General features: G+C 47.4%; 8 protein-coding genes across 8 annotated transcripts; 4 read left to right on the top strand and 4 right to left on the bottom strand.

The window, feature by feature from the left end:
* Window positions 1-6: 6 nt before the first annotated feature.
* POJ06DRAFT_263178 (mitochondrial carrier domain-containing protein) lies at window positions 7-1499 on the top strand. Its single transcript, XM_056188838.1, has 4 exons — window positions 7-310; window positions 420-482; window positions 543-789; window positions 846-1499. Exons 1-4 carry the CDS (start codon window positions 272-274, stop codon window positions 1391-1393), a joined length of 897 nt encoding a protein of 298 aa, XP_056040152.1. The 5' UTR covers window positions 7-271; the 3' UTR covers window positions 1394-1499.
* Window positions 1500-1938: 439 nt separating this feature from the next.
* POJ06DRAFT_263174 (ribonuclease E inhibitor RraA/Dimethylmenaquinone methyltransferase) lies at window positions 1939-3000 on the top strand. The gene is made up of 4 exons (XM_056188837.1): window positions 1939-2162; window positions 2224-2346; window positions 2398-2445; window positions 2498-3000. The coding sequence occupies exons 1-4, from the start codon at window positions 2100-2102 to the stop codon at window positions 2936-2938; spliced, it is 675 nt and encodes a 224-aa protein (XP_056040151.1). The 5' UTR covers window positions 1939-2099; the 3' UTR covers window positions 2939-3000.
* POJ06DRAFT_263173 (riboflavin kinase-domain-containing protein) lies at window positions 3001-3724 on the bottom strand. Its single transcript, XM_056188836.1, has one exon. It carries the CDS (start codon window positions 3604-3606, stop codon window positions 3055-3057), a length of 552 nt encoding a protein of 183 aa, XP_056040150.1. The 5' UTR covers window positions 3607-3724; the 3' UTR covers window positions 3001-3054.
* A 1388-nt stretch (window positions 3725-5112) lies between these two features.
* Window positions 5113-6839, bottom strand: POJ06DRAFT_278829 (uncharacterized protein; the record flags this gene model as incomplete). The annotated part of the gene is made up of 3 exons (XM_056189771.1): window positions 6178-6839; window positions 5311-6115; window positions 5113-5261 (listed from the first exon to the last, which is right to left on the bottom strand). Exons 1-3 carry the CDS (start codon window positions 6670-6672, stop codon window positions 5113-5115), a joined length of 1449 nt encoding a protein of 482 aa, XP_056040149.1. The 5' UTR covers window positions 6673-6839.
* Window positions 6840-7229: 390 nt separating this feature from the next.
* POJ06DRAFT_203630 (peptidase family S64-domain-containing protein) lies at window positions 7230-9352 on the bottom strand (the record flags this gene model as incomplete). Its single annotated transcript, XM_056185319.1, has 2 exons — window positions 7230-8041; window positions 8092-9352. 2 exons carry the CDS (start codon window positions 9350-9352, stop codon window positions 7230-7232), a joined length of 2073 nt encoding a protein of 690 aa, XP_056040148.1.
* A 1938-nt stretch (window positions 9353-11290) lies between these two features.
* On the top strand, window positions 11291-12139 carry POJ06DRAFT_203657 (uncharacterized protein; the record flags this gene model as incomplete). Its single annotated transcript, XM_056185320.1, has 3 exons — window positions 11291-11577; window positions 11637-11913; window positions 11966-12139. 3 exons carry the CDS (start codon window positions 11291-11293, stop codon window positions 12137-12139), a joined length of 738 nt encoding a protein of 245 aa, XP_056040147.1.
* Window positions 12140-13814: 1675 nt separating this feature from the next.
* On the bottom strand, window positions 13815-14966 carry POJ06DRAFT_271718 (uncharacterized protein; the record flags this gene model as incomplete). The annotated part of the gene is made up of 1 exon (XM_056189518.1): window positions 13815-14966. One exon carries the CDS (start codon window positions 14964-14966, stop codon window positions 13815-13817), a length of 1152 nt encoding a protein of 383 aa, XP_056040146.1.
* Window positions 14967-15278: 312 nt separating this feature from the next.
* On the top strand, window positions 15279-16277 carry POJ06DRAFT_263160 (uncharacterized protein). Its single transcript, XM_056188835.1, has one exon. The coding sequence runs from the start codon at window positions 15529-15531 to the stop codon at window positions 15940-15942; it is 414 nt and encodes a 137-aa protein (XP_056040145.1). The 5' UTR covers window positions 15279-15528; the 3' UTR covers window positions 15943-16277.
* Window positions 16278-18437: the final 2160 nt, after the last annotated feature.

The raw sequence follows: 18437 nt of genomic DNA, 5'->3' as shown, positions 1-18437 counted from the left end.
TCGCAATTCTGATATAGCATAAAGGCCGCGATGAAGACCAGGAGTTCATATACCTGAGTTGTTCCGGGACGCAGTTGCTTGTTTATAATATACCGCGGCAGTCATATATGCGGGACGAAATCAGCTCTACTTTTTGCGAGCTAGTCGGGTCAGCAATTTTGGCGATCAAGTAAGACCCGGCTATTTCTCCACCATCCCGAAAAAACTCGGAGCCGAACTGCAATTGACGCCAGTGAATATTGCGTTATAATCATTTGTACGATATTTGGGCATGGGTAGCACATCTAGAAAGGAGAATAATCCAGAGCGGGTAAGTGCCAAATTTGTTAGTGGACTGCCTGATGGATCTGCACGTTGCATATGGACTCGGCTTTATACGTATAATGAAAATGGAATTGGTTTATTGACGTCCACTTTAGCCTCCGCCATGGAAGTCACTAGTCGCCGGTGGAATCGCTGGCGGTGTTGAGGCTGCCGCTACGGTTAGTAACTTCTCAGACAACAAATTGCCAGACGCATGCAAGGTGCTAACCTCGGTTTAGTATCCCTTCGAATTCGCAAAGACTCGTTTACAGTTAGTCGACAAATCGAAAGTCGCATCTCGAAACCCAATATCGCTCGTATTGCGTGTTGCTCGCGAAGAAGGTATTTCGACAGTGTATACCGGGTGCTCGACACTTGTTATCGGGTGCACTGCCAAGGCTGCGGTGCGCTTCTTGGGATTCGATTCATTGAAGAAGTTGCTTGCCGATGAAAATGGCAGACTGTCTGGAGCAAGAGGTGTCCTTGGTATGCAACCTCTATTGATGTCACAGTATTAGTGGATTGAAAATTAATATTGATAGCTGGTTTGGGTGCTGGCGTCTTGGAATCCGTGTTTGCGCTTACACCATTCGAAACAATCAAAACTGCGCTTATCGACGACGCGCAACAATCGAAACCACGGTACCGGGGCTTTCTGCATGGAACATACACGTTGGTTAAGGAAGGGGGTATTGCTGCGATCTACAAAGGTGTGGTACCTGTTACCCTTCGGCAATCATCCAACGCCGCTGTCCGAATGGGCTCATACTCATTCCTTAAGCAAAAGGTGCAAGCTATGAGTAAGGATGACCCCAATAAGCCACTTTCTGGAGCGACAACATTCCTGGTAGGTGCTATTGCTGGCGTTATCACTGTGTATACCACCATGCCATTAGACACCTTGAAGACCCGAATGCAGTCCTTGGATTCGAAGAAGGAGTATAGAAACACACTGCATTGCGCTCAGAGATTATTAAAGGAGGAAGGCGTGCTGACATTTTGGAAGGGCACTACTCCTCGATTGGGGCGGTTAGTGCTCAGTGGAGGTATAATTTTCACGATATATGAACAGGTTGTTTCCATCTTGTAAAATTCGGGGAATACAATTTTGCTGTGACTTCGTGTATATGTGTATAGAATAGATGGACTTAGAGAAAATGTTACGAGTGCATGGTAGCTAGTTACAAGACACAGCGACAGTAATCAGCATTGCGATTGAGGTCTTTCACAACAGCATGGTTAGCCATAGTCCGTGCATTTATGGGGAAGACTGTAATGAGCTCCAATTAAACGATGGCAGTAGGATTCCGCGAAATGGCCTGGTTACTGGTTAGTTAAGATCCGAGCCCGCGGGCTAGGGTTGCACGATATTGCGGGTAAGGGCTAATAAAATGGATCAACTAGATTTACCTGGACGATTTCTCAGCCCTCTGAACAGTCAACATACCTTGCGAATCCTACTAGTACACGTGGAGGTTTAAGTAGCAGGTATGACTGCAGGATGAGTGTTCTTGCTAATGCTCAGGTCGACTGCGTTCCTATTAATACGCAGTTTATGTCGTTAGCGTAAATTACAGTCCGCGCTCAAAGCGAACAACTTCGCGGTTGATACGACATAAGTGAATCGTTGTGCTGCAGTTACCACTGCATTTCGCGCATGTGTTAATGCCCATCGGTACGCTGCTACCCCGTCATGTTCCATTTATCCGTGGCCATACACTGAGGTCATCTTCAATACTCCACCATTCACGTTGATAGAGACTAGGCTGAGCTTAAATTTTTTAGTTACAGAAATCATGGTCGGCGTCAAACCTTCGGCATCATTGGTCTTGGCACTGAAATCATTCGCGACGTGTGATGTGAGGAGATAAACCGCGTCGGGATATTTGCACGGTTTATGTGACTAATACGAACTCTTAGATTGGAGACGCATTAATAAAACTTAAGTATCCTTACGGTGGATTTTTGGATGGAATTACAATGTTCTCGCCCGAGCGACAAGCCGGTAGCACCAAGATCTTTGGTGAGGCGATTACAGTGAAGGTTTCGGTTGTCAGTATTCATTACAAGACTTCGAACGCTTACGTGATGTAGATGGTCGACGCGAATGATACGACGAGTCCATCGTTATCAAAGCATTTTGTGAGTATATTGTCATAAATTACCACCTAGCATGACTGCTAATATCTGCCAGTGCGACTACAACGAGGCCGGCAAGATCATGTATATTTCACAACCTGGCGGCATGTACTCGGCCTGCTGGGGCGGCCTAATGACCACTCGCGCAAGATATCTCGGCTCACAAGGCGTTATAGTTGACGGCCGGTTCAGGGACGTTCTCGAGCAGCGGGAAATGGGTTTCCCAGTATTTGCGCGCAGCATGTCAATTCTAGGATCCAACGGATTCACTCGTGCCAGCCAGGTCAATGTTCCAGTCCAGTTCAAAGACGAGTTATGGATTCATCCAGGAGACTTTCTTATGGGCGATGCAGACGGCGTTGTTGTCGTCCCGGCGGCCCAACTTGAAGCGGTTGTGCAGTTGTGCACTGAAAGGAAGCAGATAGACGATTTAACATTTGAAGCGTTGCGAAATGGGGAACCCATTGGTGATGCTATTAAGAGACTACGGAAGTAGACAATCATACTGAGATCAATTAATGTCTCTATAATTATAAAAGTTTTAGTAATGAAAATGGTGTAAAGTTTCAAATGCAATCTATCTCTATCAAAATCTTGTCATAATGCAAACTCCTACTTGAAAAATTCGCTCGATTCAATCAGTTTAAATCCATCCTCCGCCAGATACTCCTTCGATTTCCTAATATCAGTCATAATCTCCTCAATTAACGCATCCACGCTCTCGAAATTCTTCTCGGGCCGGATATATCCCAGAACAGCAAGTTTTATATCTGCCCCATAAAACTGGTCCACAAACTTATGCACAATGTGGACCTCCGCACTTGGCTCGCTGTTCCCGTAAAACGGATTCCAGCCTACAGACATGACCATCGGCAGCACGACGCCATCTGCTGGGAGTATGGGCTTCTCGGTCTGGACTATCTCCGTGGAAGGTGGCTTTGAAGCGTCGTCCTCAGGCGACGGATGTCGTACTAGTGTGCCGTATGTACCCGATATCTTTGCAAATCCGAAATAAATCCCGGTTTGACCTTTAGGAATACCAGAAGCGAGGAAGTCAGATGGTGGGATGTTTGCGGTAGGGATGCCCAAGTCCGAGGAGCCACGACCGAATCCTCCTATCACGTGGGAGTCGATAAACACAGGATACGGTAGAACTGGCGGCATTCTTATTATTTGCGTGTAGTAGTTAATGCCTAAGTCACAATTGGTGTACTTCCTATCACTTAATAAAGGCAATGCTTGCGGCAACCGACATTAATCACTGCTAAGACCAGAGTTTAGGTGGGGCTCCGAGCGATATGGAAGGTCGTCGTTTGCAAGCGATGCGGCTCAAACCTTTGTCCACTTCAGCAAGCTTGAACCTCGCTGCTATTGACTTGGAGTGAGCCAGTTCTTGATCCCGCTTGCGTACCTCAAGGAGCTAGAAAATCAAATTTTGTGCAACTGAATTACTGGTCTGTAATTGGAATCTCCGCTGACTGTCATAATGCTGTCTCTCGCTGCGCCACTTGTTGCTCGAGGCAGCAATGCCCTTGCTTCTTATCCTTCTCTGGGTACTGACTTCTCCCTCACGACCAATAGCTAAAACTAGTATTGGATAGTTTTCTGCATTATGTGCGTTGTTTCTCCTCGGTCTCATCTTCTCCGCATTCATGATACCGTGACATGAGCGGCTCGATCACTATCTGGCTATTTGCGCCGCCATGTTTATGGTTCTTTCTTAATACGCATTGGCATAAATTTGGGAACGCCCCGGTCCAGACGCAGTTCAGCGATTATCGTGGCGACGGATTATGTTTTCTTTACAAGGTCGGTATCGCATAAACCCACTACCTTAAGAGCTCTTACTGATGACATTAGGTACAGGATTTCCTTGCGGGGCGCTGGTCCTGTTCTGCCTGACTCTGTTTTCGGGATTGCACTGGACGCCTTGTAGTTTCATGGCTGGATTACTCGAAGTTGTCGTCGTTTGTGGACTCATCGGTGCACAGGTCGGATCGTCGTATAAATAGGGCCTTTTCCGATTCCCCTTGAACGACTCACGCTAACAAAGCGGAGCGGCATGGCTAGTACTTTGCTACAATTTCTTCGTCCCCGGTCTCAAGTCGTCTCGAAAGCTGCACCCTGACGTCCGCACGCCGTTTCTACATGAGCGGGTACGGGATGAGGCGCTGGCTCGGCTGGTGGTCGCGTTCCCGGCGCGTAGGAATTCGTGGGGTGATGTGAGATGGGTTGGCTAGTAACGTCTGCAGCGGACGCGATTTAGGTTGAGTATCAAGCCGACCCTTCGGACATGACGCTGGAATGGCCAGGATTTGAAGCAAACGCCTCGCAGCGCTTATTTAGTTCTGCTGATTATAACGCGTAATAATGGTAATCAATAATTCTGTGATTGAATAGTAAGACTGCCTCGCAATGGGATAATGTACCTGTTAATCTTAGTGTACTCAATTTTCACTATTCATCCAAAATCTATTCAAAAAAATCGCAATATTTGTAGCACATAAGATATGTAACTATATAAGCGCTGTACATTGCTGATAACAACTATAAACGCGCAAACACTAAAAAATCAACGACTTTTGAATATCCAATCCCAATATCATCAATAAGCAAAAAGACGAATACATGTATTTAATATAGATAGTCTCAGTTTATGACTAAAGTCATTTACTTAATAGATATCAACTTGACGTCGAACGTGAGGGTGCTATTGGCGGGAATACCAGGTAGCGATTTCTTGCCATATGCAAGCGGAGCCGGAACAATGATTCTGCGCTCACCGTTGACAGCCATGCCTTTAACACCTAGATCCCAGCCTACATAACAAGTTAGCATGCTTCGGTAACGACTTACGATAGAACATACCCTTAATAACTTCGCCCTTGCCGAGGGTGAAAACGAAAGGCTTGCCTTTGGTATTACTGTCAAAGACCTTGCCGTTGCTCAGCTTGCCGATATATCGCACACCGACCTTCTGGCCGTTCTTTGCACCAGTGCCATCACCGACTTTACGATCCTCGATAGCGAGACCGCCCTCGAGCTTCTTAACCTGAACCGTCTTCGCCGGCTCAGCAGCCTTATTTGGTGCGCCGGAGCCAGTAGGTCCTTGCTCCAAGTTCTTCGCGAATGTGACCTTCTTATCCTTCAGGCTCTCCTTTTCCGCGGGAGCTGGCGCCGCAGAGCCATCAGCCCCCTTCAATTTCTTTGCTGCTTGCTTCTTGGAGAGCTTTTCAGCTCCCTTATTGTCCTTCTCTATCATATCGTCGAGGTTCTTCTCTTTCACTTCTTCCTCCTCAGCAGGGCGCTTTCCATTTGCCTTCTTTCCCTTCTCCTTAACTGCAGCCTTAGCCTCAGCCTTCGCCTCCTCCTTCAAAGCCTTCGCTTCCTTCTTAATCTCCTCCTCGACGTTCGGCAACTCCTTGACGCGTGGATGTTCGTCAACAGAATCCAACTCATCGCTCTCATCCTCGTCGCCATAACCGTGAATCAACTCGTCCTCGTCCGGAGACAAATCATAGTCCTCATCGGACTCGGATTCGTCGAAGTCGTCTTGACGATCATAAGGGTGGTCGACGTAGTTACCGATCAAGCAGATCGTGTACGAACCTGTGACTTCAAAGAGAATTTCCTCGTCCGGAGTGATCACTAGATCAAGCGGTTGTTGGTAGAGCTAGACTTGTTAGAAAATTTTCACTACTGTACTGGAACAGCCAGATCAAATGCGAGGCTTACGGTTTCAGGCGAGAGAGTGCAGAGAACGACGTCTTCGATCTCGTACTCGTCCTCGTCCTCATCATCATCGTCCTCGTCGTCATCGTCCTCGTCGTCATCACCGTCCCCCATCTCGACGTCAGCATCCTTTTTGCTCTCCTTGACACCATTAGTCTTCTTAGACTTCTTCTCCTTCTCCTCTTCCTCCTCTTCTTCCTCTTCCTCATCATCCTCATCATCATCCTCATCATCGTCCTCCTCGTCATCACCTTCAAAATCCTCGTCATCCTCATCGTCGTCCTCGTCATCCCCGAGCAATAGCCCACCATCGGGGAATGCCGTAGGCTTCTTCAAGATCCTTAAAGTGCTAGGCGCCTTCTTATCATCAACCGCCTCCGGATCAATCGCCGCCATCGTGATCCGCAGCGTAACTGGGAAATCTTCCTCGCTCGCCGTCACGGGGACACCTGGCGGCACTTTGAGAGTGTATGTTGCGATTGGAAGTAGTCCTGACATTTTGCTAGAGACTATTTTCTGAGTTGGGCAGTGATAAAGTAAAGAGGAAAAAATTGCTGTGCTGGATACCTGTCAGACGTTACACGATGTGGGAAAACACGAAATATTTTTCTTCTCCCAATCGATTTTCAATGCGGCGTGCAGCATCTGTCCTCCCAACGGGCTCGCGAGTACAAGGCCCTCATAGTGACACCACCTCGCGACTGTGATCTAATCGGCCATGAAATGAGCCCAATGAACCCGGTCATTATCGCAATCGTCGTTTGACCCAAGCAATTCTATTACCAACGTATGTAATTTATTAATTTCTACCAACCAAACCAAGCAAATACTCAAAATCAAATAAGCAAGGAACTCCAAATCAATGTCCATTGTTACCAAGCACAATACCTTCCCTCGTGATGCACAGAAGCTATCATACTGCATGACTAAATTTTAAATGTACCCATCAACCAATCACGTATCCCAATATATTTCCAGTAGTCAAAAATGAACATCAAAGCCCAATATACATATACCACCTCTAATAATACATGTGTCTCCCAAAAGCCTTATGACTACTCCAGTTCAGAGTCAGAAGACGAGTCTAGAATCGATCCGTCGTTTCCATGGGAAGAGTCTGAGGATTCGGATCCACCGACAAGCATGTCCTCTTCATCCTCGCCCTCGACGTCCTTGGCGCCGACAACGCCCCATTCAATCCCGGTCACCTCACGGAGCCGCTCTAGCGTCCGCGTCATAGGCGTGAACAGTCCAAACTCCCGATGCTCGCCATCGTATGCATGAAGCATGCCGACAACACCAAGACCAGATATGCCGTCTTTGCGGAGGATCCATGCGCCAGAATCCCCCCCGGTCGCAAACATGCCTGAGGGGGCAGCAGCGACGACAAACTCGGACGACTGCAGTGCGCCGTCGGCCCAGTAAATCAGCTTCGGGCCGTTCAACTTACCGGCAGTGTACTTCGAGGTCGAGCCATACTTGAAGACTTCTAATCCCGGGACGAGCCTTTTGACGACTCGGGTGACGGTCAAGTTTGAGAACATGAGCGACGGGTCGAACTCTGAGAATGGAACATCATCACCAAGTGTATTCTCAGTGGGCTTAAGAACTTGACGGCACCGAACGATGGCGACATCTGAGATCATACCGTTACAGAGGGTTCGTTCGCCCCATAAAACCTCTCCGAACCGGGGTGGTAGGGAACGGCCGGTAGTACGTGGATAGTCGGTGTCGATAGCAGCAATTGCACGCTTGAACGCACGTCGTTCGTCCGAGTGAGCTGGATAGCGAGCGTACTCTTTCAGAAGGGTCTCACGGTACATGTTTATCATGACCGGAGATGGGACAGAGACAGGTGGCCGTCGTACTATCTAGAGGTGAGCGACTGTGTCTAATCTTGTGAAAACACGATCATACCTTTTGACTCTGTGAGACACACGTGGGCGCATGTCATAGCAAAAGCGCTTTGTGAGTAGGCAGCCACGGATGGATCGTTCGGGTCAACCTTGGGATAGACATAGCCACCGAGCGTACCGCTCAGCGTTTCGGCATCTTCAGTCGCAATAGACATCGACATGGGCGGAACTTCGGAGCTACTGGTTCGAAACGGTGCACGGAAACCGCCCATAGCCACCCTCAACGGCTTTTGCTGATGTCCATGCGTCGACGATGACGCGGAATGACTCCCAGCAGCAACAAGAATCCTATTCTTTTGGCAGAAAAAATGAATGTCATCCGCGACGTCGTACAATCCAGCAACGCTTTCTAAATGAGCAGGAGATGGGCTGGGAACACCGAACAAGACAGAAATTACAGCGAACGATTCAGAGAATCCCCGTGCAATTGGCGCAACGAATGCGCCATCTTGCTCGGACAAGACGGGATACTTTGGCAAAACATCCATCAACTGAGTAAGACGATCAAGTGTCTTCGACGCTGGAGTATCGGACTTGCTGTATTCGTTGCCGACAGCAAAATTCCGTGGTTGCGGTGGAGCCACTCCAACTGCATACGCAGGCACGAGCTTCAACTTGATGCCGAGCTCGGACGCAGCGCGCAGCAGTAAACTGCGAGCCGATGCATACGGAAGACCAAGTAGCAGGTTGTCTGAGAAGTGAAGAACGACTTTGAGCACGGTAGCGATGGCGGCGCAGTTGATAGGCGAGAGCTGGAGGGCAGGAATATTGTGATGGGAGCAAGCGGAGATTGTTAGGCGAATGCACTCTGTAATAATGGCCGCCGCCTTCGACAGGTCCATCATGTGTCGGCCAACTTGACTGAGGACTGATTTCAGATCGCCCGCCAGCGTATCAAACTCTGCTTCCAACGACCGTCTGTTTTCGGCGATGATGGCCATGCCTCCGGCGAGGTGAGGACCGCTGGAACGCAGTGGCATGGCAATGCCGGCCATAGGAATGCCATCGAGATTGCGCATACCATCCGGTGCGACAACATGTGCTGGAGACACGAGCCCGTCCTCGTAGTAGTCATCAGCAATAGGAAGACTGAGCCGCGAGCCAGCGATAGACCCTCCCGAGATCGACGACGCCGACGAGAAGGAGGGCCACGAAGCCTGGGATGATGAAGTGCGCGTGGACCTAATCGAAGGCGCGTAAGACCGCGAGCCGCTGGAGTAGACAGAGTCGACCCTGTGCCCATCAGTTTGACGATACGGCATGTCCATCTCGTTCCACGGTGACGGGCGAATGACTGGAGCAAGGGCGGACCCTTCAGACAGGTACAATCGCGGGTTTTGATTCGGGTTGAACTTCGCAGCCGGCTGCGGAAATGGCCGCGAGCCAGCGTCGTCCTCCCGCGACTCTGGAGGCGCCATTTCGAGGCCGACGGATGGTTGAGCAGGCTAAGTCTGCAAACAAAAGGTGATCTATCGAAGAAATGTGGTGAAATTGGAGGAGAAAAGGAGTAGCGAAGGCATGGCAGCAGCACCGCTGGACGTCCACTGCAAAAAAAATGTGGGTTATCCTGGGAAACATTGACGAAACCTCGCTCAAATGAAAGTAAGCATCGATGCGAGCGAATTGCCCCGGGTTAATGGCGCGGCGACAGAAGCCTTATAACGGTGATGTCGGCGCTAAGCCGTATTTGGTCTAGTGATGCCGTGCGGCACCAAATTCATTTGGCAGTCGCTGAAATCTGTCAATGCAAAATCCTGTATGAGTCTTACAAATTAATATAGACAATACCATAATTTGGGAGTCCAAAATATCACGTAACTCTCCATAGCGTTTGTGCGCAACCGAGCCGATCGCCTGGAACTTAGGGCCCGCGTATCATATCGTATGCTTATTTCTCGTCCCGCCCTGGCCGACTCGCTCGGTTAGAGCGATAGTTAGCTGGTTTGAAGAATTACTGTGCATGGATATTACACGCCTGCACAAGAATTAGCCATGACAATCATGAATACAATGGTAAATTGTTCCTTTCTTGTTATTTTCCATTCCTTCCTTGGCCTTTGTAGCAAATACTTCAATTGCTTAGCGATTATTAGGAAGACTGGGACAGGTTGATCGCTCTTACTGGTGCGAGCTGCCGAATTGCCAAGGCTGATATCGATTTTGTCGATCCTATCCAGCCATTGTGACTATATAACTGATCAAGGTATTGGCTAAATTTGATACAGGATATTCAACAGTGGAACTAGTTGGTGCCTCCATCTGGCTAATAAATAATTAAATATTCTTGCGAGTCTGATTTACCTTCATTTTAAACAATACGCGATAGTGTCAGAGCATATCCCAGATTGCTCTAGAAGTCAATTGTTTTCTCGACGGGAAACCTCAGTTCCTGATCCTCAACGACACATTTTCTTGCGTAATCCGGCAAGTAACTCCACTCCAGTCTTGGCAACATCGCTCCGGTCAATGTTCCATTTTATTCCATCTTTTACATCTCGTCCCGCACCAAGTCTCACAACCTTGTAGTTGACAATGCGTTGGCTCACTAGAACAATGCAAACTGTCGCCAGCCATTGGCCAGTATGTACCAGCATTTCGATATGCTGACTAGGTATGGCAGGTCCCTCGAAAGCTGGGGCCATTTCCAGTTACCTGATTCCACAATACTACAAACAGGACACCACTCAGAGTCATGCCCTAGAGATACAAACTAATCTGATTGATTATCAACAAAAAAGCTGGCCAGTTCTTTCGCTATATGTTCCAAATACGTGCATGTAGAATTATAACTTCACCGGCCGCTAGAAACTTAACTCTGTCTCAGGTGCTAGAGTATATTCCGTAAATTACCAACCAGAAATCCAGGTGCATACCGGAGAGTCACTTTCTTCCGTTTCCGGCAGGAGGGACCGGGTTGAATCATATGGAACTGTGGTGAATCTTCTCTCGGGTCATAGCTGACGACCTTGGGTCCCTGAAAAGCCGCGGGAGAAGTCAAAGTTTCCGACGCTGTCAGTGCGGTAAACCCGCGCAATATTGCAACGCGGCAAGGTAATTGTTATATAAATTCCTATAACTAGATATCTGGGAACAATTATACACACTCCTGCACGATTGGTTGAATAGTTTGCAATTGAAAGAGATAGAGAACACTAGGTGATTGCGCTTTAGAGATCATTACTAGTCCTTAACCGACGCTTATGACACAATCAAAGCACTCAGTCCTAGAAGATATCCACGCCAAAGTTTCTTTGTCGTCCCGCGTCCGCGCGGCTGGTTCTTCGCCTTTCATTCCTCCTGCGCATGTCACTCTCCGCGACGGCCGCGCGGCGACAATCTACGCATTCTTCAGGTCGGACGACGAGACTGAAATCAAAGTATGCACGAGCGCAGTTGAACAACGAGTTATCCCTGCTCAACATGTTGACAACGTCATACGTGTGTTGGGGGATATATTGAATCGGGAGATCGAGGACGGACAAACCTAGTACGTTGCTTCTTTCCTAATTTCAAGACCTTTCGTTTTTTCGCTTACACCGGTTTCAGTCCTCAAGACGAACTACTCTCCTTCAACGAATTCAATAGTTACTGGTTCGCCGCGTTCGTGGCAGTTTTGGTTCTAGATTCCCCCGCAGGCGTGCCAGAAACATTCACTTTCGACGACGCAGAGGACCGCGTACTGGGGACGTTCTACATAAAGCCTAATTACCCAGGGATATGCGGCGGAATATGTAATGGTGGATTCTTGGTCAGCGAAAAGGCTAGGGGACAGGGCGTTGGCAAAATTTTGGGCAAGCAGTACGTTGAGTGGGCGCCAAAGCTTGTGAGTCCCTCAATCATGTGTTTATGTAGCTGCCGCAACTAATGAGACTTAGGGGTATACCGGATCGATCTTCAATTTAGTATTCGAGACGAATATTGCGAGTCAGCGGATTTGGGACGGCTTGGGCTTTGAGAAGGTCGGACGAGTAAAGAAAGTAGCATGGGTAAAGGGCCATAAAGACCCGGTCGATGCGATTATCTACGGTATGACGTTCAGGAGTGATTAAAGCAAGTCACAATGCTGGCCGCATTTGAGCATATTTTATTGGAATAGATTTGGTTGTCCATATCAATATACTTGCATGTAAAGTTCTTATTCTGAACTTCTGGACCAGGTTGCAGCTACAACTCGGGGCGCGAGTTGAATCTAGTCGCAGGCTTTCTGATCGCGGGCATATAAAGCCGGGCATTTAGAATGGCAGGCGCTAGAATGCAGACAATAGCCGTCGTCTATGTCGCAAAATGACAGTAAATCTCCATTGCCAATCCCATCCTCTTCAAACCGGACAGCCAGAGGCGATGTAGACCAATCTTCTTCACATTTGTGTAATATTGAACTTTTTCACTGCCGGTGGAAAGTTAAGGAATTCTCTGTATTTAGGATCATTATAGTAACCAGAAGGGTTACCCGTGCATCCATTATCAGTACCAGTAATCTACTCCCCGACCATACGTTGGATTTCCTCTCTTCCAAGGGTTAAGCTTACAGAACTTGTAATATTCCCAAATCTTATCACTGTCTAGCCTGCCAACGATTCGGCAGGCTCCGTCGCCACTCGCCAGAACTAATTCACGTATGCGAATAACATTACCAAGCAAATTAGTGCAATTCCTATTAACATTGTGCCTGTCCTTGATTGCTGAACCCACTTCAACTCCGCGTACCGGCTCCGAGACAGTCAATTCAAAGCGAGTAGAACCAACTATGCATTGATAACTGTACCGGGGATAGAAAAACGTTCTACTCCAATCGTTACTTTACACGCCGCTGGCACAGCCGGAGTGTAAGCTAGTGTCGTTGTCCGGTTGCACCAGAAGTCTGGTCATCATAGTCGGCCAAACCTATCAAATTTTAGGTTTCCATTCGCACCATGTTTTTGTATGGTGCTGGCACCATTAATCCACCAACGTGGAATTCTGCCTTGGCGACATGGGCGAATTCGTTCACGGCGCGTTGGGAAAATGCATATCAAACTGGGGTTCTGCAGATTATAGGCGGAGCCATAAGAGTGTAGCGGAATTTTCTGTCGAGCCGAAAATCTAGAATGGACCCGAGCCATGCGTCTTTACGGTCCTATTTAGCATTTATTGTTTAGATTTCTTAAGTTGACGGTATCAGGATATCAAGACTATGAGATAGCTTCCCAAAGACCGGCTCAGGTAGACACGAAGCACGGGCACCAACCAATTCACAAAGCTTAATCAAGCAATGGCCGCCTAACTTGGCAAGCCGCCAAGGAAAACTCTAATCCATCTGAAGAATGAAGTGAACCTTGAAGGCCGGTTTTTTTTAGAGAATAGTTGACCCTTATATGAGGTACAGTTGTAAATGGGGTCGGTCTGGAGCGTGAGTTGAAAGAGATGGATAAGAAAAACACAAGCCTATCCCGTGGACTGTAGAACTCCAAAGCCACATACAGTCCGCTTTTACCATTTCAGCCGTGACCCTGCGTCACTTGAATGCATCCCTGATACTCTCATACTCCTTGGTAGCCAAATAGTATTGTGGCAGTTGATCTGAAGACGCTGCGTTGACTAGTTCCCTCCGTCATAATTCACATGTTAATTGGCGCTATTAAAAGACATAAGGTTACACAAAAATAGAATATATCCTGTCTATAAGCCGACTGCAATTCTTGGTCTATCCAAGACCCCTTCACCTGCTTCGTGTCACGCCATACCTCATTCTGAGGTAGTCAAGTGATATCTTGTGCACCAGCTGCACATGGCCCAATGGATCACTAATGAAATTCCCAATGCCATTGATGCAGCATTCATGATCGGCGGTGCATCCTCCCCTTCGATCCCAAACGTCATCAATGTCGCGCCAAATGTTGCAACCGGAGCAAAAAAATAGAAATAAATGCTGACCCATATGCGATCCATCGGAGCTGACTTCTTCAAGCCTGGCACTGATTGCAGGTCGACTTTAAGCACTGGATGTCTCATGATGAACTGCATAGAGAGCAAGCAATATCCGATGACTAGCAATATACTGAAAACGACAAGGACATGGGCAGAGCAGTACTCTGACAGCTTCTCAGTTGCTCCTACTGCACCAATAATGAAGAAGGCAGTTCCGACAACCGGACTGAGACAAACAAATACCCGAGCAATAATTCGTTTTGTCGAGTGCCATGGATCGGACGTCTTGATCGAATGATTTTCCTTGGAATCATAGTCCGCGTCTTCAAGCAACCGCGTGGTTTCGGCATCCTCATCTGGACTTCTTATACTAGAACCTTGGGTATGAGTACGAACGATGGCCAAGATACACATGGTCGACATGATCATCAGCGACATGCCTAGAGTAACTGATGCAAAACTAGAAATCTTTGATGAATCTAAACCTTCGATAACGAATGTTATGCTCCCAAGGGCAAGCGGGATTGCACAGATCGCCATAACGAAAAAGACGGAGAATGAGCATTTGACAAACATATCAACTGGAGCTGAGCGCTTCAAGTACATGGCTGGTCGCAGATTCCTAACAAGTTCCGCTCGTTTGAGGATATACTGCATAGATGTCCCGCAAATAGAGATGACCGGGTTCATACATATAGAGGCAATGTCTTTTTGACGAAAGTCCCCCCGGCCAATAGTTCTGTCAGAAAATAACCGATCGCTTGATGCTAAAACACCTAGAATGATGAAAGCGAGGCCGATAACCGTGCCGAGACCGAGACCTATCAAAGCGAGGATTCGTTTCCTTGACTCCCAGAACTCTCTGATTCTTCCGATTACCGGCATCGCTTTGGGTGCTTTGCCCAATTCTGCCAATAGCTGAGCTTCGTCGTCCCCTTCAGTCAAGAGAGCAGGTAGCTGATTGGACATTCTGACTGACGGATGAATCAAATATACCGGCCACCGGCCTAGGACAGATTTAAAGTAGAAGTCCTAGAATGAACTTGATGGGCTGAGATCGCAGTTACCACCCAGTTTGAGATCACAGTCAGATAGATAGCGTGTGCAGCCTTACTGTACGACACTTACACATAGTTGTAGTGAATGCGGTATAATACCCAGACGAATGGCACGACTATCCCCCATCTGCACTAATGCGGCCAGGCTAAACCTTATGCAGCCAGGGCGTAGCCTTAGCGTCTTGAATCTCGTAGTACTGAGAGTCGATGGCGTTGATAGAGAGGTGGTCGCCGTCCCGCAATATCAACTATGTATTCTGTGTGAATTACATCAATCACAGCTCGCACGAATTCGGTAGGAGGCAAATCTATTAGTTTGATAACGCTTCCTCACAACATCTTTACTCTCCAGTCACGACACCCTTCAAAATAATGGCCAATTCCACCGCGGCAGATGATTTGTCTGCTCTTTGCCTTCAAAGCCAGATTCCAAGCCGGCAACTTACATCGATTTTTTGAATCCATTCCTCTGGATGCTGTTCACCAACTTCGCGGTCTCTTTTGGCCCTTCTATCATGCAAGCAAGCGACGTTGATGCCGGAACCCAAGCTGTAATACGGTTTTTCGGGTTGGGGCTATTTTTAATAAGCAAGATCATTGAAGTTATGATAGTGACTGGTTTGATATCAGATTCACCTTCATTGTCCGGCCGAACTGTGACTACCACTATCTTGCTAGCCGCTCACGTCGGGCTCTTCGGACCAATGTTTTTTTCGGATGTATCTCTATTCACACGCTTCACGTTTATGGTATGGGCGCTATCTCTCGGATTGGGTTTCGGCATTTGGTTGGCCTTTGCTTTAGGTAAACCTGAATCGAGAAATAAGATGCAAAGATTGCTCTGGGCACTCCTTCGCAACGGGGCAGTACGTCCAGACCCAAGTTGAAGCTACATATTATGCAAACTGCTGAGATGTCTCGTCTCGTCCTTGCTATCAGTTTCAATGTATCTCTTAGAGGGAGTGTTGTAAGGATCGGAATGGATGAATGGATAACGGATATATCCATGGATATCCGTCGTGGATAAGGATACGGATGAGGTAATATTCATTAGTCATATCCATAGATACACGTGATGTCCTTGTAACAAATACAGCGTAAGCTAACAAATAGAAATGCGTAAACTAATAATATTGGGAGAGCTTAACTGAGTTGCGATTTGCGAAATATTCAAATTGTCTAGGTACGGATGTCCAATGAATCCGAGCGGAGGGAAGCTTGAATCAGAACATGAATCTGATTAGTAGCAGCTGCTATGGTACTGCTGGGTAGGGTTTATTTCCCTTATTGAGTGCTGGATAGATAGCGGTTTAAAGCCCAATTGAGTGGTCAATATAGGCAGTAGTATCGTAGGACCAACCTCTTTCCATGGTCCCGGGCTCCAAACCAAAAGCGACAGAGCAAAAGCCTCTTCAAGGTCACGTTAGTCATATCCGTGGATACTGCGGATACGGATACGGATATGGATAAGGAAAACTTGGCCTGGATATTAATCATATTATCCATACCGATCCCTAGAAACGGGCATAAATATTCGTATGTTAATATTCTTAGTGCATAATAAAAATCGAGCCTCCCTGGCATCATCCCTCTTTAGTCCGCCCCTCAACAACATCAGAGTGCGATTTAATTAGCTTGATTAAAGTTTGATTATTAGACATAGCGTCTTGGCAAAATCAGTAACAATAATCGTTAGTCATACCACACGCCAATTGTTCCATGAAGCTATTGCCTGCATCAGACCAGATTATGATCAAGAAGTTGACCTCTTGGAAAAGAATTTTCTCGTATTTGGGCGCGACTCCTCACTCCACTTGATCAAGACAGATATCATAATTTTGTCAGGCTTGGTCAAAGTTCCAACGATTTTATGAAGTGTGCGAGTAAAGACAGAAGAAGCCGTTAACTAGAAGTAATGAGACATGTAGGTACCTGGGAAAAGTTTTTGTGAGTTCTAACTTCTCTATGCATCGGGTTAGGGCTGTTGCTGGTTTGCCGATACTGCCGATATTGACGATACGATATCGGCATTCCTAATGCCTGACGATTGCCGTTTGACGATATTTATCGTCGAGCTCCTGGTCTGCCGATGTCGTATCGGTAGAAACGTCGCGATATCAGCAAATCGGCAGAATAATTATGTAACATTTTCTCGTTACACCTGGATGTCTATACACAATTGTATTGTGCCTGTGTAATCATACAAATAACTCATTTATCGACATGTCTATCATGAGCATCACACTCGCATGGTGTTGGCCTTCATGGAGTGCCTCCGAACACCGAGCACTGATGTAACGGGAAGACTCGAGAGCACGGACTCGAGGAGTGACGGACTGGACTAGAATGCAAACTTGAATAAACAAATTTATTGCAAGAATACAAGACTTCGTGCTTGACCTGACAGCGAGGACAAACCCTCCTTTTATGCTCTGTCAGGCGACTACTAACCTATGTACATGTAGAACACACGCAAAAGCACGCAAACCCAAAGACAACAACGTACGAGCAAGAGACCAACAGAGAACAAACCACCCGACGAGGGGCACCAACCAACAACCCAACCTCCCAACTGTGAGAGTTTACGCCTGAACCCTGAATACTATATGGACAAGAAAGCTTGTGGCTTATGCCGATATATTTTAGAATATTAACTATGCCGGAGAACGGTACCGCCCTCCACAATTCGCGCAGCGGGAAACACTTTTGTCGTAACCCTTACGGAGTTTTTCCACCCTGCCTCCTTTGCAATGGCCCAGGCGACTGCCAAACTTTCTTGCATCCGCTTCCATAATATACGCGGCCTGCCCCTCGTTTGTCTTCGGAAGTTCGTCGTCGTATGTCGTTAGGGCGGAAATAACTTCCTGAACAGTCAACGAGCGTGAGCGGAGACTGTTTTTGTAATTCAAGAATCGTGGGGCCAGAGACTTGTACAAGGCCTTGAGAAACATAGCATCCGTGACATTGCTGTTGCTTAACTGGAGTTGCTTGCGCATGAGCAACATTGATTCAAGATGGGATTGGAGTGAACCATTGTCCGACATCTTGGTCGAATAAAGTTGGGAGACTAGCTCCGCCTGTCGATCCTCCGCCTTTGCAGTATATACTTCCTTGAGGTACCCGTACATGTCGTATGCACGTCCGAACATTGATAATGTCAACATCATAAGATCGTTCACGTGGCCAACTATAATTCCTTTGGCGACACTATCCGCCTGTAATGCCTTTGAGTTCATGTTTTCCACCGCGATATCTTCATCGATGGCGGACAAGGCGTTCACGGCAGCCAGATATGAGCGCACTCTTGCTTCCCAGATCAAAAAATTTTTCCCGTTATACTTTGGGATTTGAATAGCCGTGGCGGTAGCGGCCAACATCAAAG

Source organism: Lipomyces tetrasporus (assembly GCF_029532465.1).
Source record: "Lipomyces tetrasporus strain NRRL Y-64009 chromosome Unknown POJ06scaffold_13, whole genome shotgun sequence".
Lineage (NCBI taxonomy): Eukaryota > Fungi > Ascomycota > Lipomycetes > Lipomycetales > Lipomycetaceae > Lipomyces > Lipomyces tetrasporus.
The sequence above is the reverse complement of the archived record's forward strand: the minus strand, read 5'-3'. Positions and strand labels throughout refer to the sequence as shown.